The sequence below is a fragment of the Sciurus vulgaris genome (genome assembly GCF_902686455.1).
Source record: "Sciurus vulgaris genome assembly, chromosome: 1".
In the NCBI taxonomy this organism is placed as follows: Eukaryota; Metazoa; Chordata; class Mammalia; order Rodentia; family Sciuridae; genus Sciurus; species Sciurus vulgaris.
In genome coordinates this window covers 20,914,964-20,942,813 of record NC_136461.1, presented here as the reverse complement: position 1 = coordinate 20,942,813, position 27,850 = coordinate 20,914,964, and the positions used below count along the sequence as shown (strand labels likewise).

Below are 27,850 nucleotides of genomic sequence, written 5' to 3'. Positions count from 1 at the left end.
CGCGGAGGTGCGCACACTTCCGGGGGGCGGCACCAACCGGTGGGCTGCGGAAAGTGGCGCAGGCGCCACAGCAAGCTCGCGAGAGAACGTGCCGGGGCCCGGGCGGCCGGCGCCGGCTGTCGATCATCTGGCCCCGCCCCGCGCCGGCTCGCCCCCGGACAGGCCACGCCCCCAGTGCTGGCCGGGCGGGAAGCGAACGCGCGCTCCCTCCCGTTACCCTCCGCCTGGGGGGAGGGTGGGGGAAGCGGAGGCGCGCGCTCTCGAGCTGCGTGCTCGCGTACGTCGCCGGGGTTCGGCTGCGTCCGTCCCGCCGCCCGCCCGTTGCCGCCGTCGCCGCGCTCTCGCTTCGCCGGCCGCCGCCTAAGGGGGGCCGGGGCTGGGGCCAGCCGCCACCGCTGTTGCCGGGATGCCGCGGGTGTACATCGGCCGCCTGAGCTACCAGGCCCGGGAGCGCGATGTGGAGCGCTTCTTTAAGGGCTACGGGAAGATCCTGGAGGTGGATCTGAAGAACGGGTGAGGAGGGCGGAAGAGGGGCCGGCTGCGGGGGCCGGGGCCCCGGTGGTGGCGGGGAGGCCGCGGGGACCGCAGAGGGGCGCCCGCCTCCGGGAGCCGCTGCCGGCCTGCTCCGGCTCCGCCATGGTCGCGGCGCCTCGGGGGCGCGGGTAGGCCCGCTCCCACTGCGCCTGCGCGGGCGGGGGTGGTGGAGGGATAATGGGAGCGCTGGCGAGGACCGGAGTGGGACCGGGGGAAGGAAACCCGGTGGGGCTGGGGCTCCGGGCGCCCGGGAGGCCCTGCTTTTCCCTGCCCAGGCCCTGGGACTGGGACTTGGTTCGGCTCCGGGTAGAGACCGGCCTTTCCCGCTCAGAGAGCTGCTGGAAATAAACAAACAGGATTTCCTGCCCCCTTTCCACCTCTTTCCAGCCGAATGGACCAGGCGGTCACAGCGCGTCTTTCCCGGGGACAGGATCTCTGGAGAGAGGCTCTTTTTAGACTTGCCATGTGCCACACTTTTTTTGGGCGGGAGATTCCAGTTTGAGTAGTCTAGTGACAGTTTCCAAAGTATCGTCTTGCCGCGCTGAAAGCCCTGACCGCTCCCTGTAGGAGGGCACATTAAAGCCTTAACTCGTTATCTTGAAGACTCGTGCAGTTTCCATACTGTGGTTTCCCTTCTCCAAACTTGCCAAAAAATTGCCTTGCTGTTGTAGAATTTGTTAAGACTAGTGGCCACCCTGGCTAGTGTCTGCGTCTACTAGTTAATGCAAGTGGAGACACACACCTTGAAATTGCCAATTTACTGCCTCCCCAGGATGGTCTGTACTTGTATTCTTAACGTGCTTTGGCAAAACAGGGCCAGCAGGGGTACCAGTGTCAGGGGAAACAGATGGGTCGTCAGGCCTGTTCTGAAAGGGATAACTGGAAACTAGAAAATGGTAGAATTGGAAGACTTGGATATGAAAAAGGACTGGGGGAATGTATTGGGGCAGTAAGTGTTCAGTGTTAAGAGAAACCCTTGGCTTGGCTTTAAAACAAAAACAAAACCCCCACAACTTTGCAACAGGTTTACCATGACTACACTTTACTCCCCAGTAATAACTGACACTTGAGAGTTAAAAAAGATAACAGTATAAATTGCACGTCGGAGAAAAATTGATAGCCAGCATATTCTCAAATTGTTGTCTGGCTTTAAAGAGCCCCGTCAAAATGATTGCAAGCAAGAATCACCGTGCTGAGGATTACTGATTTAACATAAAAGGCTTAGAATATTACTCATTTGGTACAATAGAATTTTCAGTTCTGAAGAAATGTGCTAGATAAAGTGGGGGCATTCGCTACTGTGATACATATATGTGAATTAAAACTCCCAATTGTTTTTCAGAGCCCAACTAAGTGTACACATAACTTTGGTGGGGAAATCATGGTTTTTGAAGCCAGACAGGTTTTAGTCAAATCTTGGCTCTTGGGCAAGTTATTTGGTTTCTCTGAACTGTTTTCTCATTCACATGGAAAAGGAAGATCAGATATAATAAATGTGAAGCCTTTGACTTATAGTAGTAAGTGGTAGCTATAATGAAAGAGATTTGTTCATAATTATTAGGAGACATTCTAGCTTGTTAGTGTTTAATCACAAAACATATTTGGACTAAGGTGATAGTGAGCTGGAAATGATGTTAATGGGGAAACTGATTAATCAGCCAAATGTATTGATAACCCACCAAGATACCCAGTACTGTGCTAAATGAACTGAGGAAGAAGCAGAAGAGTTCTGCCCTTGAGTAAATCAGGTATTGACATGTGCACTTTGAATTAAGGAATGCTTGCTCTCATTTTAAACTCAAGCAAGTAACACTTGGGATGGTTTGCTTGAAAAGATTTTTTTGAAATGGGCTTTGAAGAACGGATTGACTTAACTTAAAATGAAGAAAAATAAGTGGAAAAAGTATATGTTGTAATTGGTGATAAGGAAGTACTCCAATAAGGAGCAATTGGGAGAATTAATAATCTAGCTTGAAGGCTCTGGAAATCATAACGATAAACCAGAAATGATTATTAAGACTTTAACACAAAAAGTTCAAAATCATGGGTAAGAATTCAAAGAGGGAGTGGTTGCTCAGCCCAGAAATGATGTGATAAGAGCAGGAGAGATGCTTCCAGGGCCCTAATTACCTGAGCCTTTTTTAAAGTACCTATTCATGCTTACAGTTTCTCTACTAAACCACAATGAGCATGAAATCCATTATAAGTCAGTGTTGGAATAAAGAATGGGAAGTCATTTCAAGGATTCAAAGACAGGTTTGACAATCCCCAAATGGCACCCACTAGCATCATTCAGGAATCATTGCAGAGAAAAATGATTTCTGGGAAGAGAACCAATGATAAAAATGTATTGGATGCAAGAATCGCCCGAACTTGATGGCACAAATGCAGGGGAGTCTAAAGAGAAGGAATAGGTACAAAATGAAAAGATGGCACAATTTAACTATGTGTATAAGCTAATAATCCAGAACCTAAGAAAGATGATAGGTCTCCCTACAGAGAAGCATCTTGGAACATTATTATATTAGTAAGTGAAATTCAGAAGCAGAATTGGGATGAATAGGGCTTTAAAGAATTGCAAAAGAGTTCAAATTTGTGTGAGACACATCAAAAGATGTTAGACGTAAAGTTTAGAATTAATTAAATACAATGTAAAATACTTGTATGATAGAAGGTTGACCAAACGAGGAAGTGTGTGAGCTCCAAAGGAGATTTGGTGCCCAGGAAAGGATTCTGTAGGTCTCTTGGGATATGGAGAAAGAGTGTACATGTAATAGTTCTTGTTTGCCATTATATAGAAACCAGGCGACTCTAGTCCAATTTGCCTGTTTTAGAGACCTTCTAGACAGGTGGTTTCACTGGAGGACCACAAACATGATCTCCCAGGGCCGCGTGGACCATTCCACATCCCACTGAGGTCTCCTACATTTCTACCTCCAGCACTTATTCCAGCAAGAGCCACTGTAGGGAGTGACAGACAAGGGAAAGGCCCAGAGCAATCCTAGGACTGGGTCAAGGAAGCAGCACTGTTAGTACCTGTTGATACCTTTCAGCTTTATGCTAACTTTTACCTATTTGACTATGTGTGGATTTGGTGGACTTACTTTTTTATTAATCATTTTCTTGTAAAATGTGGAAGAATTTTTAGTAGTTTCTCTTTTGCCACAGAATTTCATGGTTTCAGTCAGATCTTTCTTAATTTTTCCACATTTTAATTAATTAGTACAGCTTATTACATTTTAAGATTATTTACCTGCCTAGTAGCTGGAAGAGTAAATTCACAAATTGGCGAAGTTTTCTTTTTTTAGGTTTTTAATTAATTAAAACTCAAGAGAAACTCAGCTATAAATTTTAGCCTGTTTCATATTACAGTGAAATGATACATAGCTAGACTTCTCAGTTCATGTGGTGATCTCTGTGCGATTTTGATATCTGAGTATTACCAGAAATTTTTATTTTCAACTTTAAAATTCCTTCAAGTAGAATGCACCTTGAGGTTTTGTTTTGTTTTGTTTTGTTTTGTTTTGTTTGTTTGTTTTAATATATAGAATCTTTTTAGTGAGTCAGGTCGTTGTACTGTATATCCCTGATCACAGAACCTGCATAGAACCTACACTTCTGTCTCTTTTGACTGAATTCTCAACATGAGCTTGTTTTTGTTTTTGTTTTTGTTTTCCAGTTTTTCCTTTATGGAGTAAAGAAAGTATAGTTTAATGGTCCATGATATGGGTTTCTGGTTAGTTGGGCTAGTGGCAAATAAATGCTTTATCATTTTTATGATAATGATGCAAAGCAAACACTAATCTTTTAGTGAACCCACCACCTTTCCATTCATAGGCCATTCTGCAAACCTCAGAAATAATGTTCCATTTGAACCCACACATAATTGGCATCTTGAGTCTGTGTTAAGAAAAGTAAAGCATTTGATTATGCATAAATTTTATGACTATCTAGAAAACTTTAAACATGGTTTGTTTCAAGGAGTGTTTGAACAACTCTGTTTATACATAGTTAAAATTAAACCCATTCACCATTTCAAAACAGCACATATTTACTTCCGATTATAAAAATTTTACATGTTCATTTTAACTATTTTTAATACAGAAGACAAAAAAAAAAAGTCACTCAAAGTTGATCCTCTCTGCATTTTGGGGATTTGGTTTGACCTTTTTCCAACACATCTCACACACACAAACACACACACTTCTTATGCCTCTCCCCCTCAGCCCCAACTCTTTTCGTTGTTGTTCATAAGCATTCTCTAACAACCTTTTTATTTTTGAGGTGCTGGGGCTTGGTCCCAGGATCTCTTGCATGTTAGGCAAGTGCTCTGTGATTGAGCTTCATATCCGGTCCCTGCAACCTGTTTCTTAAAGGTTATGTAGAATTTCCATGTAAATGCTATTTAATGTATACAATTAAAACCATGTTGCTGGGCAGAGTGATGCATGCCTGTTATCCCCAGCCCAGTGACTCAGGTGGCTGAGGCAGGAGGATTGCAAGTTAGAGGTAAGCCTCAGCAATGTAGTGAACCCGTGTCTCAAAATAAAAAAATTAAAAAATTTAAAGGGCTAAAAATATAGCTCAGTGGTAGATGGCCCTTGGATTTATTCAGTCCCCAGTATTGGAATAGGAGGCAGGTGCATATTGGAAGTCTTTGATTCTCTTTGGTTTTTCATTATTCTGTGCATGTATAAACTGATAATTGTTCTTTATGTAACTCTTTGTGACATTTGTGATTACTTAAGGCAGATTCCTGAAAGTAGACTTTTGGAGTCAGAGCATAACTGTGTTTTCATGGTCTTTGGCTGGCCATTGGTTTCCATCACCCTCTAGACAAATAGTATTTATATTTTCACCTGCCATGTTTAAGAATTCTATTTTTCTGAATTCTCCATTACCCTGTTATAATTTTTTAAACATTTTGGTAGAATATTTAAAATTATATGAGGACATCACCTTGCAACTTTTAAGACTCATCCATTTAATCTACCAAATAGAACTGATTCAAGAACTATTTTTAAAAATAACTGAATGATTAGAAAATGTAGTTTTGTAGATAATTTAGTGTGAAAAGCATGAAGTGGAAAAATATATTATTAAGAATTCTTTCACATATGTGCAATTTTATATCCCACTTTTTTTACTATTTTATGTATTTTTTAAATTATATTAACCTCTTGTCAGCTGCCTAAAATCTATTGTATGATTGAATCATGATTCACTTAACTGTTCTCCTAGGTTGTCTTTTTTTTTTTTTTTTTTTTTCCCCATGTATATTTTAGTTGTCAATGGACCTTTATTTTATTAATTCATTTATATGAGGTACTGAGAATCAAACCCAGGGCCTCACACGTGCCAGGCAAATGCTCTACTACTGAGCCACAACCCCATCTCCCTACGTTGTCTTTTAATTCTTGCTATTACAAATAATGTTATGATGGATATCATGTGTATAAGTCTTTGCATCCTTATTATGTATTAGGATACGTTCCATGAAGTAAAATTCATGTGTGAACAGCAGGAATGAGCATATTCAAGGCTCTCAGTTATATAACCAAATAAATTTCAGAAAAGCTGCTTCAGTTACACTTACACCAGCAGCGTCTAAGCATGCACACATCACAGCAGCCTCACCAGCACTGCACATCAGTCTTCCTTAACATTTTCCCTACTTTAAGCCAGGTGTGGTATTGTGGGCCTCTGCTCCCAGATGCTCTGGAGGCTTGCTTGAACCTAGGAGTTGGAGGCCAGCCTGCACAACATATGGAGACCCTGTCTCCAAAAAGGGGGGTGGGGGGAGATCTTTGCTACTTTAACAGGTGAAAATGATCTCGGATGTTTTAATTAGGAACTTTTTCTTAAGTAATAAATAATGAGAAATAGGATCCTAGATTAGGAAGCATTCTATCATTGCTTTATTAGTAGTATAACTATTAGAAAATGTGATCAAGTTTATTAAGTATGTTACTATTTTTTGTCCTAAGACATGAGTAATTTTAGAATTTTTTGTCATATTGAAAAATTGATACCAAGAGACATGCCATACTGATACTATGACCACATATTCTTAGCATAAATTTCCCAGTCTCCAGACCCCTCCTCCTTGGACCTGGAAACCTCGGTCAACTTGTGGTATGAATAAACATTATTTGTGATTATTTGGTCAATTCATTTTAAACCCCCATTCCGCAGTTTAATATTTTATTCCTTCCTCATCAAGTTACTGTATGAATAAAAGGGCCATGTGAAGTATTTATTTCTTCTTAAAAGATAGGCACAGAATGTAAAACTGGAAAATAATATGTGGTTTAGGCTCTCAATATTTTGAATGCTTTCAGGTAACCCAAACAGACAATTGTACTTTGAGCTCTTCAGAAGAAAGATGTTCCCTGAATCTGAGAGAATACTCTTGGTGGTATTTATAAATTTTGTACACTAACACTGAAATTTTAACAAAATTTTAGAAATTATAGAAAATATTAACAGTCCACTTACACGATTTTTCAACTGACTTTATCAAAGCACTTTACAAACTAGTGTTATCCCTAGTTGGTGCTAATAGGGAAACAGGCATAAGGTGATTAAGTGATTGGTCCAGGGTTACAGGGTAAACTGTTGATAGCCCTGAGAACTGAAGATCATTTTTATTCACATCCTGAATATATGTGGGCAGTGGCGGTCAGAGCTTTGCTCTGCTGTATCCCTTGAAATGATGCAGCCCTGTCCTTTCAGGACTTGCCTCCATGGATGAGAGGGTAGGTCAGGTTTCCTAGCCTGTTCAGCCTGTAGTCTCTGTAGAGGCTGACAGGTTATTGCCACAGTGAGATTGGGGGGTACTTTTATAATGTTGGCCCTGGATGGAGACCGCTAGCGATCCTTCTCCTGAGCTTCTCTTTGAAGAACCATAAGGTGGTATTAGCTTGTCAGGGCTGACTGGGGCAGGATGTGGACTATCAAGTGTTCCCTGTGTTCTCATCCTAGGGCTTCTGGTCTTTATCTTGAAGGTGAGGATTCAGATTGTGCTCTGAATTTTCATATTTTGAGGAGATGCCCTGCATGACTTTCCTGTGTACTTAGATGAAAGTCTCCCAGGTCAGAGGTCTTGGAACTGCAGGTGATAATACCTGAGAAAGCATTGCTGGAGGAATAACAGTGTCATGGCCTGTATGCCGCAGAGGGGAAGGACCTTCGTGAGCAGAGAACTTCAAGACTGGAGGGAGGAGGAAGACTGAAGGAGGGAGTTTTGAAGTCAGCCTCGAGGAGTGAAGAGGGGCAGCAGGAGGCCCAGGCCAGGGAGTTGAGAATAGGTTTCATGTGGGTGAAATGAGACTTGATCCATTAATGTTAATAAAAGAATTTGAAAATTTCATTAAAATGGTGAAATGGCCAATTTCAAGGAAAGGACATTCCCCAAGAAATAGCATGGGAATGGCATCTCTAACCAAAACTAAAAATGAAAAAGAAGAAACAGACTGCGGTCCAGGGGCAGTTAAGAGGGACATGTGAACAACCAAGATGGTCCCAGAGGCATAACCTTATGAGGCTTTAACACCTGGCAGCCTGCTCTTTGTGTTGTTTTAGAGGTAAGTGTGACCTGCCTTCATTTGTAACTTTTCTTTGGAATTGGGAAGTGCTATAGCTGAGCACAAGCCTTTATTTCAGTAAGCAGGAGTAACAGTTGTGTTGATTTTATTTTACATCCCAAGGGTTGTATTGTAGGTTGGTATAGGATTTCTGTTTCTTGAGTTCTTTAGTACTAGAAATTGAACCCAGGGGTGCTTTATCACTGAGCCCAAATCTGTTTGTTTGTTTGTTTGTTTGTTTGAGACAGGGTCTTGCTATTAAATAGCTGAGATAGGCCTAAAACTTCACAGTCCTCAACTTCAGCCTCCAAAGTCGGTGGGATTATAGGCCCATAACAACACACCCCACTCTTGAGTTCTTCAGACTTGTTTTTAATTTGTGATCGAGTATGAACTTTAGTGTGACATTAGAGAATAGTTGAGCCCCTTTTTCTCTGAGATCTTTTAACTTCACTTACACTTCATGTTGATAAGTGTCATAAAATTGAAACGGACACAGATGTAATTGTGTGCCCCTCTTTAAAGAAAGCAGCCATGTTGTCTTTTAAAAATCAAAATAATACAGTTATGACAGGGGTTATGATTATGATAGTTTGATATACAAACTATTTGCAAGTACGTTGCTTTCTGGGTAGTCCCATTGTATAGGATAGGAATATGGTGACAGCCTATAAAAGTGAAATAGCTTAGCACACTTAGTTTTGCTTTTGTGAGTGTGTGGTGGGAGTTGGAGTGGAAGCAGGGTTAGGCAAGCGCTTTCACACTGAGCCATCCCTCCAGCTCAACTCACTTTTGAAACTGTTTCAGGTAATCGAAACATGTTGGCAAATAGACTCTTAGGATTGTTACAAAGTAATACTCAATTCACATTTTATATGCATTCCCCTCTACCTCCTATTCTGGAGGAATTTTTATTATTTACTTTTTAGGATACTGAATGTTTCTGTTTTCTCATCCAATATGTGGATGGATATTCCTTTAGAGATGGGCTGGTATCTGCAATGTGGACTCAGCAGCACGGGCTTAAGTTTGATTACTTCTTCATCATTAGGGACTTTTTCAACAAATAGTTTACTTTGTGAGAAAGGAAAGAAGCGAGTTTATTTTTCCAGCTAATATATTTGTGTTCTCATTGCTGGGACACAGGTTTCTTAATGATGGTGCCTTTCTCTGTTTCCCTGGACTGGTGTTAAAATTGTGATAGTTAAATTATAGGTTTTGTTCCACTAGCGATTTAGTAGAGAATTAATGTTCATAACTCATTAGTATTCACTTATATCAGATACAGCAGTGGTGTTTCCTTGGCATTTGATAGTTCTCATAAGCTGTGATCAGGCATGTAGGTGTCTGTCTTCCACCTGCACATAACTTGATGAGATGAACTTTCTGTGCTGCCAGAGCTCACCTTTCTCAAACTCTGGTCTTACGGGCCACATTGATTGTATATAGGGGGATGGCAGGACGTGATATTAGCATATAGGTTTTAGGTTAGGATCTGGGTTAGAAGAATCCTGAAGTGTTTGAAGTTGCCTTGGCAAGTTACTCTACTGCTTCAGGTCAGTTTCTTCATCTGTGAGATAACAGTAAATACCAGAATTGTGAAAATTAAATGATACAGTGTGTGTAAAGCATTTAGAGATGATACATTATAAAATGTTTAAAAAAATAGGAGTTATTACAAAGGAATTTGAAGAAGGAAAGTGGTACTGGGCTAGAGTAGTCATGTTAGTAGTAGTTGGGATTAGTCAAAATTAAATCAGATCTTAGGTGTGTATCATCTGGTCGCTGCTGTGATCTTCATGGTTGGAAGTTTGTAAGCCTTCTAGTATTCTTTGATTTCTGACCCATTTTTTTCTCCCATCATTCATATTTAACCATTTGGTCCCAGTCACCATTTCTTGCAAAACTAAATGCATCCTAAAATACATAATATTGTTGATGTCCATTCACATCCACCACAGCTAAGTTCAACTCTTACCTTCTCTATGCTGGTCTAATTTTTGCTGAGCCGTAGAACCAAAACCAGACTCCAGGGGTTGATGTGGGACCTCCAGGATGGGGATTGCACAGAATAATCTTATTTTTCCTCTATTCTTCTAGTCTATTATGTTCTGAACCCACACATGTTTTCGGAAGGACCAGATGGCTGACACTGGCTAATGGGAACCAAAAGACGAGTGAAAGTAACCTGGTTGTCACATATCCCCAGCTTAGAGGTGCTTTATCCTGCCCCCCATTTTTTCCCCCCTCTGGAGACTTCACTCCACTGTAATAGAAGACTGTACTTCAACCTGGCTTATCTGAAGTTAGATTGTCATTAAGTCAAACAGCAGCGTTTGTTAAATGAAAAAGATTGTACTCAGGACTATGGGAGAAAAGGAGAGGCTATTCACCTTTAAAGGGCCCTAAGACCCTGTGGTTTTAGAGCTGGGGTATTAGTCATCAGTCTGGGTTCAGATTCAGCCCTACCACTGATGAGCTCCTTGACAGTAAACAAGTTGCTCAGCCTTTCCAAGCCTCAGTTTTCTCATTGTAAAATGCAAATAGTAATAATACATTCTTCACATTAGTTGTGAAATATGAATGAAATAAATTTACTGTGTACCAGATACTGGCACACTCTCCAGATAATCATCTTTGTTATTACTGAAGAGCATATAATCAAATGAGAAGATAAGCACAAAGAAAAAAGAACAAGGCTTAAAAAGCCACAAAATATTGCCGTGTAAAACATAAAAGTGAAGAGAAGTGCTAAAATAATCACACAAGTTTCTGAGGCTTCATGAAAGACATAATTCTCAAGCATAAGGAAGATTCGAAATGATTTAATTTGTGTAGTGAAGTTGTTCCAAGTTTAAAAAATGACATAAAGATACTTAGGAGTCTTTATAGACCTAAGCAAAAGAATGCTTTAGCAAGTAGTTTTCCTTACTACTACAGTAAAGAGACAAGTTGACAAGTAAAAGCTATAGCCTAGATTTATGTAAATTGATCAGCCAGGTGGAGACAGTTCTGAGGGTCCAGTAAAATGAGAAAACTATAGAACTTGGCAATAAACCCAGTGGGGACCAGGGAGTAGTAGTCAAAAGTGATTGCAATGTTGTTGGGAGTAAATTAGATGATCAGGGGATCTGGAAGAGAGGAATCATGAGGTAGGTTTTCTTCTTTGAAGGTGGGGAAAGATCAAGTGCAGACTGAGCTGTGGCCAACCGTTTGCAGACCAGGAATCCACACTAGCTCTAATCAGAGAGCTCTTGGTGTGCGGGAACTGCCAGTTTGCCGACGTGAAAAGAGCCCCAGACTGGGTAATGGTGAGCCCTGAAGTCGCACCCCAGCTCTGCCACTCAGTGAGCACGGGTAAGTCATCCACCTTCTCCGGGTGGCCTTGATGGCCCTCCCTCCTCTGAGACTAAAGAAAGGGAGGCCAGAAAGCCCAGAGCAGCCTCCTTCCTGTCTCAGGATAGGAAAGGATCTCAGGAACCTATTTATGTGGTAGCAGCTTCCAGTTGTGGGTTAACACCCCTCTGTTACCAGGCAAGTCAGATTGCAACCATGATCATTGCTCCCGAGATGTATATGTGACACTGGTTAATTCTACTTTGAGGGCCTTACCGCTGGTTCCCTGGAATGTTGCAGACCTTTGGGATCGGGGGAGTCACACTGTTCTTACTCACAAGCTTTTCTCTGAGTTGGCCTCACCTGAGCACTAGTTGGTTGCAGAACTGCCTTTGTTCTACAGGTGTCCAAGCACTTTATGCAGTGAGAATTACTGTTTTTATTACTGTCCTGTCAATGTGTCCTAACGTTTTTCACCTCATGAGACCAAGTTGGCTGAATCATAGGACCAACACTGAGTGCTTTGAAAGAAAGCTGTTCAATTCCTGTTCACTGAATGCCATTTCTTTCAGGGTAGATTAAGGGCTCTGCCCTTAAAATACAGTGCTACTGGCTCTAGATTGAGGGTCCAAGCCACCCCGTGGGTTAACTTCAACAGATGAAAATTTTTCCTTGGCTACAGCAACATCCCTAATCCTGACCAGCCATGGAGAGGTTCGGTTCTTACCAGGAAAATGAGTGAATGTGGGAATGGCTCACCACATTGGGAAAACAAAACTCACATCCTGCTGATGGTTGGCTGAGGACTGTCATGTCCACATACAAAGAAAAGCATGTGGCACAGTTTTAGGACAAAGGTGAGCGGAGATCCACCGTGGAAAGGGGCACATTTTCCTTATAGAGAGAACATCCAAGGCATGCCCCTCGGTAAGCAGTGTTGGTGGGTGACCATGGTCACGCATGGAGGCTTGCTTTCCCCGCTCCTCATATCCACAGCCCTGCAGGTTTTGGTGTCAAGCATCCCCTCAGTCACACCCTGCCCAGTCAGCCATTGATGACCCATATCCAGAGCAAGCCCTGTTCATCATTTCTCAGATGGGACTGTTCTCCAGGGTCCCTTTTCAGTGATGATGGTTAGAAGGCAGAGATGGCCCTAAGCCATTCTGGAGAGGGTGAGATAAACTCCACATCCTCTTTGGTAGAACATAACAGAGAAAAGGACAGGCCTAGTGGTGTTGAGACCATTGCAGCCACATATTAGGATCAGAGAGAGCCTGCTGGGCAACAGTACAGGCTGGGGTGATGGTAACATTTCTAAAATGGAAGTCTTGGAGTTCTTTATTTGAAAATATGTTGTTCCAGTTGTGCCTTCAGAGGTCTGACCTGAGCAGAACATCAGCTGTGGCATGAGGAAGACAAGAGCGTTGTGCAGGGATAAGAATGGACTCGAGTTCAGAACAGCCCACCTAAGTCAGTGTGGCTTTGCTTTGTGGTGTCAGGCACCTGTTTTAGACTTGGTGCGAGTTAGGGGAGAAAGTAACTCTTCCCCTCCTTCTTTTGACTAAATTTGGCAGGATGGAACATGCCCAGAGGAAAAGTTGGGGTGGTCAATAGAAAATGTGGAAGAAAGGAGGTTTTCGTTGTTTGTTTTTGTTTCATTTAATTGAAGAGTATTGTGCATGTAGTGGCAAGGCCCTGCTTTCTGTTCTTTCCCATAACCTAGGGAGAATGATCAAAAGGCGTGGCGTCCAAGTAAGGTGAGGCAGGTCGCAGGGCTTGTTGATGCTTCTGTCAATCCCTGCTCTGCAAGGGTTTTGAATTTTGTCTAAGATTCATTCTCCATTTCTTCATCCTCTTCATTCTCCTGCTAGAATTATTGCAAGCTGTTCATTTTAATAGCACAGAAGAGGAAAGATGTCTGCAGTTAGAGAAACTTACCTGTCAGGTTATTTTGTGAGACTTGTTCACAGATCCTGCCAGAGATTTGTATATGTGCAATATAGATACACATGCATACATATAATGAAGTGTGTGCAATCCACATACACATTATATATCCCTCCCTGCTTAGAAAAAAGATTCAAAAAGAGAGTATTTTTGAGAGAAAAAGTTACTTTCATGTTACTTGCTATAAGGCACAAAGGGAGTATTTAGGGGATTGTTTGTTTGTTCACTTGTCTTGTTTTTAAGATTCTCTGATGTTAGTTATCAGGAAGTGCATTACTTTTTGAAGGCACTAAAATTTAACTCAGAGACAGTTAAAATGTTTAAGTAAAACTAAATTCGAGGCCTCTAATTTTTAAAGGCATTTTAGATAATGACTAAATTTATCCCTGACCATCTGTTGCTTTTGTAAACCTCTGGTGCTACCATCTTGTTCCAGACCGGCCAAATTTTAAAGCTTAAATTGTATATCCTTAGACCAAAGGAGTACACATTTTAACATTCCATCTATCATACTGTTAGGACAGACCTTAGAGATACATAGTATAGCACTCTCATTTCACAAATAAACTAAGGCCCAAAAGTGAAATGATTTAAATATGCTGTTCAGAGTTCTTTCTAAAAGAACCAGGACTAAAGCCCACACCAGTGCTTGCTGCTCCAGTCCTCATGGTGGTGAGTGTAAGCTCTGGTATCAGACCACAGACTTTAAATGTCAGCTCTGCTGGGATTTTTATGCAAGTTGTTTAACTTTGTGCTTTAGTTTCCTCTTCTGTGAAACAGGGATAATAGTACCTGGCTCTTGGGTGCTATTAATGTTAAATAAGGTAACATTTTCTAGTATAAGAGATTACTTAATAAGTGATAGGTAACATTTTCTTGTTACTATGTAGTCTTCCTGCCTTTTTCGGGGACACTCATTGTACATTCAAGGAAAGCAGATCTAAACAAACAGTAATCCCATAGGAACAACCACACACTGATCTGGTGTTCACTTTAGTCTGAGAACAGAAGTCCCTCTTGGGTCTCATTTGTAGTATGGGAGGATTTTTGTTTTACTCTTCTAAACCCGCTCAATGTGGCCAGTGGGCAGAGAGAGGTGGCATTCAAGTGCCTGATTTGATCCTTGGACTGGACTTTGTAGATTTTGTGGCTTTTCACAGATTTTTCTGTGAAATAAGTTGGATCTTATAATTAGCTATTTTAATAAGTGATTTGAATACTTATTACAAAATACAGCTACTAAGTGACCCACTTATTGGAACTTTTTAGAAACATATCATGGAAAGGTTGTAGGGGCTATTTTCCTCTAACATCACAAATTGCTCCTGCAACTCAGGAGAGTTTTGTTGGCAAACTATGCCTTTCTTCAGCTTCAGCCTCAGCTTGTAGAGAGATGGGTCTGTCAAAGTGTTAATTTTTATTTTTAAATAATTGTGCCTCCACTGAATAGATTGTCCTTACTTTTCCTGAAAGGTTGTAGTGAGTTCTGCAAGAAGCCTTGGAGCAGGATGGTCTTCAGGTCTGGGAGTGTACATTCCCATGTGGGTCTGGCGGAAGGATCACTTGGCCTCCACAGTAGCTGGGTTTGCACCTTGGATTACCCTGCAGAGATTAGGGTCTTGCATTCCGGGACCCCCGAGTAGTTATAAAACTTAACTCTTCAGAATAAAACAATTTGGATTTTCCTGCGATGTATTTGTTGAATCCTCAGGTGTCAGTGCTCTTCTGACCTCAGGCCAGATCTGTTCTGGTCATTGAGTGGTACTGAGCCAGCGGATGCTTCTGAGGGAAGGAAGCCCATTCCATCGTGCCTGTGGGGAACGTTCTCTCATCCCTTGCTACGTGGTGTCAGACTCCCACAAGGCACTGAGCAATGGATACTGCAGGCAGAGCAGACCCCAGACCCCTTGAGGGCTTTTTTTTGAGGGGGGTGGCATTTTTATGATCTACTTAGATATAATTTAGATTATAAAATATCTTTTAATAAACCAGCATAGTTAAATTTGGTTTTTTATTTGCTCTGAAAATAATATTTATCTCTGAAAATAATAGTATAACTTTCCTGGTGACCCATTCTACCTAGGAAAAGAGAAAGCAACCTTAACATTATCTATTATAAATTTTTAGTGACTGTAAAACACTTTTGAGCCCAGTAAGTCAGTGATTTGGAGAGGCTTTACTTGTCAGACACAACAGCATGTTCAAATCATTTTTATTAAGCTGCTCAGCAATTCTAGCCTATGTGAAACCATGTTTAAAGATTTCACATCCCATAAATTGGGCCAGGTGGCTTCTGAATTGTCTTTATGCAGGAATGCTAAAACACTTACTAGATAAATGGGTGTGTCTGTTTTGATTTTTAATGGAGTGGAGATTCACTGACTCCTGAAGTTTGCCACTCAGACATTTCAATATAAAGAACCCCCCAAAGCTGTGACCTACACCTTGTAACCTAGCATTATCACCTTGAGAGACTCCTATATGAAAAGAACTCTTTAAGTAAAAGATTTCAGCAATCTGAGTTCTCTCAGTTAATCTGTTACCAATACAACATTACATGTGCAAGAAACTGGAATTATTTTTTCTTGGTAGCACTCTGGATAACTCTCAGGCAAGTCTCATAGCCTGTTTCTAGTATCAGCATGTTTAAATGCAGAGGAACACTAGACGTGTTTGCCTGCAAACATAGTCTGGGAACTTTCCTTTGTGATTAGGTAAGATCAGTAAGATCATTTTGGTTTTTAAGTAACAGGCAGCAATCACAAAGCAAGACTTCAGAGCTGTGTTAGGCCAAACTAAATGTTTATTGGTAACATAGTGTGTGTTTAACTTTGCTTTAAGTGTCTTGCAAATTATGTGCTTTGCTTTACAAATTGTACTCTTTAGTAGGCCTTAATAGGATTTGGGGGTTTGTTTTCTTTTGGATATGTGCTAAATCACCATATCTCTTTGCTGGGAAATTCCTAGCTACAACGTAAAGAAGTTTGCACAGTTGTATGTAGATTTTAGAGAACTCCAGTCTGTCTAAAACTTCATGGAAATGAATTTGAAATCTCACAGGAAGTAAATAGCTCCAGATTTTTTCCCCACAAATAATTTGTAAAACAGTTAATTCACAGAACTGTTAATTATGACTTACTTGTTTAGATAGAGGAACAGGAACTTTTTTTTTCCTTTCACTGAGATTTAAGATACTGATTTTTTACCTGCAATGTTAGTTACTTTAGATGTGATTTAACAGTTAATACAACAGTGCCTTGCATGTAGGTCTCATTGTTCTCTAGATACTGCTTTTAAAACTAAGAAAAGATGAGCTTTGATGTGATGTTTTGAAGAGCAAACATTCAGTTTTGTGGAGTTACATATTTTGACGCCTTCTACCAAGCGTTCCTCGAAAGTCTTTGCTCTTGTCTCTACTACTTGGGGAACAAGAAAAGTGTTCTCAGTGGATCTAGCCAGCCTCCTGCCAGAAAGATAGGGGTCTGCTTTGAGAAGTGTCCCTACCTCTTGCAGTGCCTGTTGGCACAAAGCAACGTGGTTTCATCTAAAGAGGAGAGAAATCTGACCCTTAGTTTGCAAAACCCACCTAACCTTTGCTAAGCATGAACCTCATTGCTTTCTCTTGAATGTGAAGCTGGCTGTCAAATTGATGCCAACCAGAATTTTGTTTGCTCTCTTATAGATACGGTTTTGTGGAGTTTGATGATCTGCGTGATGCAGATGATGCTGTTTATGAACTGAATGGCAAAGACCTTTGTGGTGAGCGAGTAATTGTTGAGCATGCCCGCGGCCCCCGGCGAGACGGCAGTTACGGTTCTGGACGCAGTAAGCATTGAAAGGGCACATTTGTATCAATGACATGCCTTTGTTATTACGTGTTAATTTGTTAAAGTAATTAATTAATATTACATTTAATTGTATCAATGTTTAAACCATTCGTTTTATAAGATGTGTTTCTTTAAATATAGAACTGCAAATAAACCTTTGATAATGTTTGATTTTAATTAAATTAATGACATTTCTTGTTTTACTACTTTATAAATATGTTTAATGATGTGTTTGTGTTGTTTTTCTTCTCTGTAATGCAATTGTTTAACATAGATTTAACTAAGACCTCAATGTTTTAATTAAAAGAATCCTTTGAGGCTAAGATGACTGCCTGTTCCATTTGCTGACCTTGGGTTACCTTTCCATGCGTGGCTCTTTGAACCCTTGTGGCCCTTGGCTGACCAAAAACAGGAAGCCATGTGACGACCGCAACTTTTCCCCATTAGACCTGGGTGGTGAGGATCCCAAGGGTTAGACACAGATGAGATTAAACTGAAATAGGTGCCTGAAAATCTTTTTTTCATATAAAATATTCTCAAAAACTTTAATCACTGTGAGTAACAACAGTAACTGTTTTAGTAGTTTGGTTACTTATTTCTAAATTGTTAAATTGTTAATAGTTTTTAATTTATGCATGTTAATTTTAAATATAAATATTACTATATGCTTACAACTTTGTAAATTAAAATAAGTTTTCAAATTTAACTGATAGTTGTTTTTAGAATTAAGGGTGGGACTAGAGTTAAGATATATGTGCTATTGTTGGGGGTGGGGGGTAAGTAATATATTTTAAGAGAAGTGTGTGCTATGTTATCTTTTCCTTTTCTTCCACTGAAGTAATCCTATTTATTTGAACCTTCCAAAGGTGGATATGGGTATAGAAGAAGTGGCCGAGATAAATATGGCCCTCCTACCCGCACAGAGTACAGACTAATTGTGGAGAATCTGTCAAGTCGGTGCAGCTGGCAAGACCTAAAGGTTTGGGCCTCACTAACCTTCTGGGGTAAGGTTAGGCAGACGTTAAGATTAGGAAACAGGTAACTTTATGAGGGCCCGAGCATACTCAGACATAGGGGTGTTACAAGTTTGAGAGCTTCAGCAGATATTTGGGGATTCTCCAATTAAAGCTTCCATAGGATAACATCAGGATTTCACTCAGACTACCTATTATTGGACCATTGCTCTAAAAATCAACCTGTTATGTGAAATTCTCCTCTGGATACAGTGTCATAGATTCTAGAGTGGTTTCTCACCATAAAAGGAAAGGGTGGAACCACTAATGTTTCTGGAGACATATAGGAGAACATGGAAATTTATGTCAGCTTCCCGTATGGATCTGCATAGTGAAATTGACTAACTATATGTTCTTTCATAAGGTTTTTTTCAATTTTTAGGGAATATTTATCCTGAAAGAATTCTGGTCTAACCAAGAGCTGTGGCATGCAGCTGTATCCCAGCTACTCCTTTCTCAGGAGTTCTCCTGCGTGTGTTCAGGCCCCAGATCATTGATCATCACCTTCTTGTCCTTGAGCAGTTTACTCAACTTCTCTGTATTTCACTTTCTACATCTATAAAATGGCGATGATGATTATATATGCCTCATGTGGCTTAGTTAGGACTGAGTTATTTAAGAAATACCTGCTATACTGTACAGTAAGCATTCAGTGTTAGCTCTTACTTATTTGGAAGTATGGCAGGATAAACCAGAAGCGGTGATTTTATTCAGGTCTTTCACCAGAGTGACCCCGTATCTCACTTTGCCCGGGCAGTCCCAATCTTGGCCTAACTCTAACCAGCATCCTTATTTGCTGTCAGGTGTTTCCCAGTTTGGATGACTCCCTGCCTTTTGCCCAGAACCCCCACTCCTGCAGATGATTCTGTCGAATAAAGAAATTTTTGTACAGAGATGTTCTTGACAGGATTATGAATAATAGCAAAGAACTAGGTAAAACCTAAAAGTATCAAAAGTTGGGAAATCCTCAGAAAATGTATTAGGCAGTAATGAAATTGTATGTTAAGACATGTAAGCATGTTTATGACAGTGAGCAAAGAATGTATAAAAGTGTATTCAGTGTTTGTAACTATAGCAGGAAATAAACATACAAAAATGAAAGCATTGAATGTATTCATTCCACAAATACCTATCGAGTGTGTATTACATATAAAGAAATGTGGGACACCAGGCATGGTCGTGCACACCTGTAATCCTACAGACTCAGGAGGCTGAGGCAGGAGGATCACAAGTTTGAGATCAGCCTCAACAATTTAGCAAGACCCTGTCTCAAAATTTTCAAAGTACTGGGGGATGTAGCTCAGTAGTAAAGCACCTCTGAATCCAATCCCCACCACCAAAAAAAAAATTTTTTTTAAAAGCTGTTAAGAAGAAAGAAATGTGGGGAAACTAGCAGTAAGCCTCAAGTTTACAATTTCATCCAAATTTTATTTTCATTTTATATGTAGCCTTTAACCTTTTTCTAGCACTGAGTTATAGTCTCTCACTGGGCCATATGGAGTCCTGAAAGAAACTTGTGGTCATGAGGGGACATGAATGGTCATGCCACTTTCAGCCAGAGCTGGAGGGTTCTGTTGCCTTTTAGACTTTCACTTAAAAGACAGGGTAGCAGTTTTAAATAAAAATTAAATAGTATTTTATAATTCCTATGGATTTGTTTATATTTTGTCAATATCTATACATTTTCAAACGTAGATATATGACAATGTAAAAGACCTAACAAATATGGTGACATGAGCTTCTCTATAAACAAAGAATTTGCTATTATAAAATTTATAAAATGGTAGTTAACTAAAGGTTTATATATTCACACATAATTTCATTTAAAATTTTTTTCTTTGAATTTATTTATTTATTTATTTTAGTGCCGCAGATTAAACCGAGGGGTTGCTTTGCCACGGGGCTACATCCCCCATCTCTTTGTTTTTACTTTAGTGAGACAGGATCTTGATAACTTGCGTAAGTTGCTGAGGCTGGCCTCAAACTTGTGATCCTTCAGGATCAGCCTTCTGAATCACTGGAATTATAGGCATGTGCCACCGTGCCCAGCTGCTATTTTTCATATATATTTGTCTCTACCACCTGCTTAATGCCTGGTGCTTTAAAGAATCTCAATGAGGTTAGATGGAAATATTTAAGCATAAACTTCATTCTGAAGGAAGCTGATATTTCTTAAAATTTCACTGTTATAATTGCATTAAATATTTTGGCAAAATGTATCTTAACATTGAAGAATTTTATTTTTTCTTTAGGATTATATGCGTCAAGCAGGAGAAGTGACCTATGCAGATGCTCATAAGGGTCGTAAAAATGAAGGGGTGATTGAATTTGTATCTTATTCTGATATGAAAAGAGCTTTGGAAAAGTTGGATGGAACTGAAGTCAACGGCAGGAAAATCAGATTAGTTGAAGACAAGCCAGGTTCTAGACGGCGCCGATCCTACTCCAGGAGCCGGAGCCACTCCAGGTAGAGTCGAGAATGTGTTTTATGTGTTGGCACGCACATCGGCTCATTCGTGAGCAGATGATCCACCAATGTTCCCCTTTGGTTCTCAGCAGGATGATTACATCTCGTTCAATAACTAAGTACTTTGAACTGATTATTTATTTGTAAAGCTCCTGAACTCTTATGTCATGAGTACAAATAGAAGTAAAGTCCCTTTTCTGAGACAGGAAATCAGTGACCTTTTTTACCTTCCTCTGGGGACCCCCATGAGGGGCACACGGCCCCTGGTTCCTTGGTTACAACATCTACTCAAGAATAGAGACTGTCATCTTTGGGCAGTTCTCTGCCAACAGGCCAGGCACTGAGCTAAGCATCTGGGAGACAGTGGTGAGCCAAACAAATCTGATCTCTGCCCTCGTTGGAGAAAACAGGAATTAGGCAAATAATTGCCATTGAGACAGGCTTGTTGAGGGAAATACAGCACGCCAATGCAGAGAGTTGGCTGGGGCTTCCCTAAGGACGTGGCATCAAAGCTGAGCAGAAAAGGTGGATTGGAAACAGTGGGTAGACAAGGTGGGCAGGAGGGGCTGTTCTAGCAGAGGGAAGGGTGTTCTTGAAAGCCTGGGGTGGGACAGCGTTTCCTAGAGTAGAGCGATTAATATGGGTGGTGAACAGGTGGGTCTGGCTTAGGACAGGGGGACAGGGACATGTCATGCTGAACAACCAAGTTCAGGATGTAAGAAGTCAGATATCACTGGAGACTTGCATGCTATTTGGGTTTTGTTGTTTTTCAACTTTTTTATACAAAAATTTTCAAATATATAAAGCATCAGAGAAAATTGCTTAATGAACCCTGACTCCCACTGCTCCTCCCACTCTTCAGCTTTAATAATTGTTGCTTTGCCAATCTTGCCTCATCACCCCCGCCTGCCATGTTGTTTTAAGGCAAGTCTAGACATCCTGTCTTTCCACCTGTGAGTGCTTCAGTATGTGTGTCTAAATTTTTAAATAAGCCGATAGTAATAGCTAGCAAAATTAGCAGTAACCCCACACCATCAATTAATATACCCTGTTTGTGTTCCTGTTTTCCCAGTTGTTCAAATACATATTTTTGCAGTCAGTTCACTGTGCCAGGATCCCCCATGGGACTCTGTTTGCAGTCAGGTGGCATGTCTCTTCACTCTCCTAGCCACTACATTTTCCCCTTTTTTTTGCCCTCTTTTTTTATGTGCATGAGTATTGCAGAAGCAGGGTCATCTCTTGTGAAGATTTTCCCACTGTTAGATTTTACTAATTGCATTACTGTCATAGAGTTTAACAGAATCCTTTATCCTAATCGCTCCTCCCCGTCCCAATTTCCTATGAACTCATAGTTAGATCCTTTTTTTGCTTTGTTTTGTGGTACAGGGGATTGAATCCATTGATGGTGTACCACTGAGCTACATCCATGGTCCTTTTTAATTTTGAGACAGAGTCTTGCTAAGTTTCTGGGACTGGCCTCAAACTTGAAAGTCTCCTGCCCCAGCCTCCTGAGTAGGCTGGAATCTGTCATGTACCTCTGTGCCAGCTATAATAATATCAAGACATTAGAGAAGATATATTTTAGCAGGACTGCTTTTTGGTAACACTTTTTGGACTCCCTGTCATACAACTGATGGGATCTATTTTTATTGGCTCAGTGTGCTCAGGAGTTGTCATCCTGAGCCATCTAACTTCACCAACTTGGAGAATGTTAGCGTGGCCTGAGAGCTTCCAAAATTGAGGAAGGTGATCGTTTAGAATCATTTGGAATGAGTTCTTAGATGTATGTGGTTTCAATGTTTCATTTTTTTGTGTCATAATATCTTAATCCTCAGATTGTTCTGTCTGGGGCCAGTGGAGCCCTTCCAGTTGATTCCTGTGTCTTCAGTCACCCGTGGCTTGTCTTGTTTTTGCTTTTTATGTGAATGCACTTTATTACTTCCCCATACCTTCTATCATGACAAAAGTGGAAAGACTAGTTCACGAATACCTGTGTGCCCCTCCTAGCTTTAACAGTATGTTTGCTTTGTTTCCTTTCTCTTCCCTCCCCCCACATACATGTATGTGTATTTTTATGCACATTATACATTTACTTTACTTTTGAAAGATGTAGAAATTATAGCACTTCACCCCTAAATACTTTAGCACTTGGCTCTAAGGATAATGGTGAACCACGGTTCTAGGTTCTCACCTAAAATCATTAACAGTGTAATTTTATCAGTCACCTAGTAGCCGAGTCAAATTCATGTCTCCCTAGTTGCTCCATATTGCTCCTTGGATGTCTTGTTTTCCTGACCAGAATCCAATCCAGTCATGTATTACAGAGGGTTAAATCTCTTCACCCTGGGTCAGTCCATCCGCTGTTCCCCTAATGATTTTTTTAAGCTTTAGTACTATCCCACATCCTGTATTTATCTGTGTCCTCTTGGTGTCATTGCACTGAGAGCGTATTCCCTGGACTTCCTTCCTGTGAGCTGAGAGGGATCTCTGTAGAAGTTTGATGGAGATGCCCATCTTGTGCATTTTCTGCCCTGTACCTGGGATCAGTCACCTCCCCAAGGAGCACTGGTTACCTTCAGTAGAAGTGGTAAAAGTCCACGGTTGACTTGTTTTCTAAAGCTTGGAGAGGCTGTCTTTTTAAAAGTGCTCTGTGGCTGAGCGCAGTGGCACAAGTCTGCAATCCCAGTGGCTCAGCAGGAGGCTGAGGCAGGAGGATTGCTAGTTCAAAGACAGACTCAGGAGCTGGGGTGTGGCACAGTGGTAGAGTGCTTGCCTAGCACAAGTGAGGCACTGGGCTCAATTCTCAGCACCACATAAAAAATAAAGATACCATGTGCATCTACAATTAAAAATATATTAAAAAAAAAAAAAAAGACAGCCTCAGCAACTTAGCAAGTCCCTGTCTCAAAATAAAAATAAGGGCTGGGGATGCAGCTCAGTGGTTAAGCACCCCTGATTCAATCCCTATAACCAAAAATAAATAAATAAATTGGAGTACTCTAGTCACGCTAAAGGAAAGAGAGGCAGGTGAAGGGCAGAAGCATTTGCAGAAAGGCATGTGGCGAGACCCTTATGGCAGCAGGGAAGGGTGATGCCCAAGGAGGTCACAGGCAGAAGATGGAGGAGGCAGGACATCAGGGTTTGAGGGTGGATAGCTGTGGTTTCTGACAGGAGGAACTGGTGGCGTTGGTGGAAACAAGGAGCCCAGCAAAGGGTTAGGATTGGAGGTGGGACAAGTTTCAGTGTTCACAAGAAGCTGGATCCGTGGGCCTTGGCCACGGGGGTAACTGCGCAGACACAGTCAGAAGTGTACACCATTTTAAACATTTTTTTTAGTTGTCAAGAAATCTTTATTTTATTTATTTTTATGCAGTGCTGAGGATCAAACCCAGTGCCTCACACGGTGCTCTACCACAGAGCCCCAAGCCCAGCCCGTACACAGTCTCTGACTGAGTGAACGTCCTGCTTGATCTACACCAGCCAGCCCGTCATCAGCAGTTTTAAAAACAATTATTTCTCCCCACAGGTCTCGCTCTCGAAGCAGACATTCCCGGAAGAGCAGAAGCCGAAGTGGCAGTAGCAAAAGCAGTCATTCTAAGAGTCGATCCCGGTCCAGGTGGGTCTGCCTGGGTGCCAGCAGGGAGCGCGGCACTGTGTCTCACTTGGGCCTCAGCCGGGTGGCCCTTCTTCCCTCACCCCGCATGAGAATCGTGAGGGTCGGGGTGGCAGTCCTCGGCCGGTGCAGCCTCAGACTTACATGGGCGGCTGCCACCTCCGTCTCCTCATCCCCTGGTTAGCATGAAGTGTGACGTCGCCCTGTGTCTCCTCAGGTCCGGCTCCCATTCTCGGAGCAAGAGCCGCAGCCGCAGCCAGAGCCGCAGCCGCAGCAAGAAGGAGAAAAGCAGGAGCCCCAGCAAAGATGACAAGAGCCGCAGCCGCAGCCGCAGCGCCGACAAGAGCCGCAGCAAGAGTAAAGACCACGCGGAGGACAAAGTCCAGAACAACGACAGCGCTGGGAAGCCCAAGAGCCGCAGCCCCAGCCGGCATAAAAGTAAGAGTAAAAGTCGGAGCAGAAGCCAGGAGCACAGAGTAGAGGAGGGGAAGCGCGGGAGCAGGAGCCGGAGCAAGGAGAAGAGCCGGAGTCAGGAGAAGAGCCTCCTCAAGAGCAGGAGCCACAGCAGGAGCAGGAGCAAAGGGGGCAGCCGCAGCCGCAGCCGCAGCAAAAGCAAAGACAAGAGGAAGGGCCGGAAAAGAAGCAGGGAGGAGAGCCGCAGCCGCAGCCGCAGCCGCAGCAAGAGCGAGCGGAGCAGGAAGCGCAGCAGCAAGCGAGACAGCAAGGCGGGCAGCAGCAGCAAGAAGAAGAAGAAGGAGGATGACCGTTCACAGTCCAGGTCGCCGTCCCGCTCTGTGTCCAAGGAGCGGGAACATGCCAAGGCCGAGTCTGCCCCGAAGGAAGGCAGAGGCGAGAGTGAGGGCGCCGCCCCCAATCCCGAGACCCGCTCCAGGTCGAGATCCAATTCCAAATCGAAACCAAACCCTCCATCAGAATCACGCTCCAGATCAAAGTCAGCTTCAAAAACCCGGTCTCGGTCCAAGTCTCGATCCAGGTCTGCTTCCAGGTCGCGCTCCCGGTCTCGATCTAGGTCCCACTCGAGGTCCTAACTGGCTACGACCATGGCTGGAACTACCCGAGAAGTCTTTTGTACATGTTTGGTAGCCGTAGCACAAGTGATTGAAGTAGAACCTACGTCACTGCTGTACATTTTTAACTCCCCTAATGGTGTGTCTATAATTGTTAAATCTAAGTGCTTCCTCTCAGTAAAGCCTCCTGGCGCCAGGCCTTCCTGCTCGACTGAAAACAAGTCTCTTTGAAACCCCTTTCCTCATGGCCCACAGTAGATTATCCAAAATGCCTTGGCTTTCAGGCCTGGCCTTTCCCACAGGAGCTTGGCACCTGGGCGGCTTTCAGGCTGGAATGGTGGCATAGGTGGGCATGGTGAGTTCAGCCATTTTTGCCCTTGGATCGACTCCCTTTGATGTATGCCATTTAGTGAAAGTGCTAAGTCTTCAGTTTCCCACCATTTTGGTTTCATATTTTTGGACCTAACAAAGTTGTGAATAGCACAGTCGAGGAAAATTGATACCTGCAGTAACCCATAGGAAATAAACTGTAGAGTTCCATATTCTGGTATTGTGATTATATTGTTTTATATTAAAAAGAAAAGAAAAGAATTTTTTTTAATTTTATTTTTCCCCGTCTTGCAAAGTATAGTGACCCCTGTTTCCATTAAATTTGAATAAAGACTATTTTTGCTTGACAAAATTTCATGGTGCTTGAATCACAGTTGCATCTCCTGAGGTAACTTGAGTTCTTCCTTGACATAAAAAGTTTGTCGTGGCTGTTTTGTTCCTTGGGCCAACTCATGGTAGGTAGTCAACACTTCCCAAAGGATTTTTCTCACTTCTCAGAATAAAAACAAATTTCCCAGAATTTAGGGTTCTTTATTGGGACGAGAAACGAAGCCATTTGGAAAGTCAGCATCACCAGTGAGTTTTCACGTAGAGTTGTCTCTTCGGTGCTTTTGGTTGAACTTGCTGTGAATCTGCCCTGTCGTAACCCTCTGATCACCTTAGTGTCTGAACCTAAACTGCCCGGATTACCTTGTCCCAGTTATTCTTGGACTACTTAGTTATCCTGGCACTGGGAGGCACCTGAGAGTGATCCCTGTCTGGCCTCAGCCCTGAGGACTGTGAGAGACGGCAAAGCAGAAGGGAGCCAGGCGCCTTCCTGCGGTGCTGCAGCAAGCCTGAGGAGAGGGCTGCTGCCTAGGAATTTATACCAGGGGACTGTCCCTCCACGTTAAGCAACTGTCTTGTTTCCTCCTGTCGTGTGCGCTGGCACCAGGCATCCAGGGAAGGGAGGTAGGCCTTCATCCGGGGTCAGAGAGGAGCCGGAGCTTACCTCTGGGGAGTGGCATGGGATGATGTCGGTGAGCACACGCAGACTGGGGAAAGATATGGCAGTGTGCCCGGAAACGGGCTTGGGGAACTTATGTCTGAGGAGCGTAGGGGCCCTTCGATACCAAGAGGCATCGGGTACATGCCTACAATCCCAGCTACTTGAGGGGCTAGAAAGGAGGATCACAAATTCAAGGCCAGCCTCAGCAACTTAGTAACTTAGTCATTTTTCATTTCTCAAAAAATGAAAACACAGGCTGGGGACCTCGCTCAGTGGTAGAGTGCCCTTGGTGGGTTCAGTCCCCAGTGCTGTACACACCAAAAAACATCCCCAGGACGAATGTGGTCTTTGTCCTGTAAGCACTGGCGAGCACAGAGCCTTTGCTCAGGAGGGAGTGAGGGTCTAGATGCAGGAAAACCAGCACTTCATGGCGCACAGTTACCAGATGGCACGGGGCTTGGGCAAAAGTGACAGGAGGGAGAAGCAGGAAAACCAACAAGACTTGGTGGCTGGTGGCCTGGGAAAAGGAACTCTCAGGTGAACCCAAGATAATGAAGCAGCTCAGCTACAAGTGAAGGTGCATTACTTGGTTCAGTTCAGGAACGTGGAATTTCCAGAACAGCATCAGAAAGTATCCACTTTATAAGACACAAAGCCGGGTGCGGTGGTACACACCTGTGATGCCAGCAGCTCAGGACTGCGGGTCTGAAGCCAGCCTCGGCGACGTAGGCTGTGAGCAATCTAGTGAGAGCCCATCTCGAAATAAACAGTTGGGAGGTGGCTCAGTGGTTAAGCACCCTTGGGTTCAATCCCTGGTACTCAAAAAGAGTGTAAGACACATTGATTTTAATCAAATGAATTTAGTAGGATGCTTTAATAGTGTAGAAATTCCCTATGTAGATATAAAGGATCCCCACTGGTAGTTTTTCCATCAGTTTTTAAATCTATATTAGATTCTGAATAAAGAAATCAACATGACTGGGGAGATAGCTCAGTTGGTAGAGTGCCTGCCTCGCAAGCACAAGGCCCTGGGTTCAATCCCCAGCACCGCAAAAAAAATAAATAAATAAAAAATAATAAGAAGAAGAAATCAACATGAGATGGAAACTCATCCATTGAGTTCCAAGTGTGTTCCAGAAATAACATTAGATACTACCAAGTACGTTTTTGATCTTGTTGCA

The 27,850-nt window shown here is 42.3% G+C and overlaps 1 protein-coding gene and 1 long non-coding RNA gene across 2 annotated transcripts; both read left to right on the top strand.

Annotated features, from left to right (window-relative positions):
- Window positions 1-23: 23 nt before the first annotated feature.
- On the top strand, window positions 24-26,049 carry SRSF4 (serine and arginine rich splicing factor 4). Its single transcript, XM_079109572.1, has 6 exons — window positions 24-513; window positions 17,086-17,228; window positions 18,097-18,209; window positions 20,496-20,710; window positions 24,237-24,326; window positions 24,541-26,049. Exons 1-6 carry the CDS (start codon window positions 407-409, stop codon window positions 25,370-25,372), a joined length of 1,500 nt encoding a protein of 499 aa, XP_078965698.1. The 5' UTR covers window positions 24-406; the 3' UTR covers window positions 25,373-26,049.
- Window positions 529-11,353, top strand: LOC306643449. The gene is made up of 3 exons (XR_013758940.1): window positions 529-8,120; window positions 10,221-10,336; window positions 11,340-11,353. It is a non-coding gene; the product is annotated as an uncharacterized lncRNA (long non-coding RNA).
- Window positions 26,050-27,850: the final 1,801 nt, after the last annotated feature.

Excerpts from the sequence above, each read along its gene's own strand:
- SRSF4 (XM_079109572.1), top strand. The coding sequence starts at position 407 with ATGCCGCGGGTGTACATCGGCCGCCTGAGCTACCAGGCCCGGGAGCGC. Across the intron at positions 514-17,085 it reads GAGGTGGATCTGAAGAACGG|ATACGGTTTTGTGGAGTTTG; the intron begins GTGAGGAGGGCG and ends GCTCTCTTATAG. Across the intron at positions 18,210-20,495 it reads GCAGCTGGCAAGACCTAAAG|GATTATATGCGTCAAGCAGG; the intron begins GTTTGGGCCTCA and ends TTTTTTCTTTAG.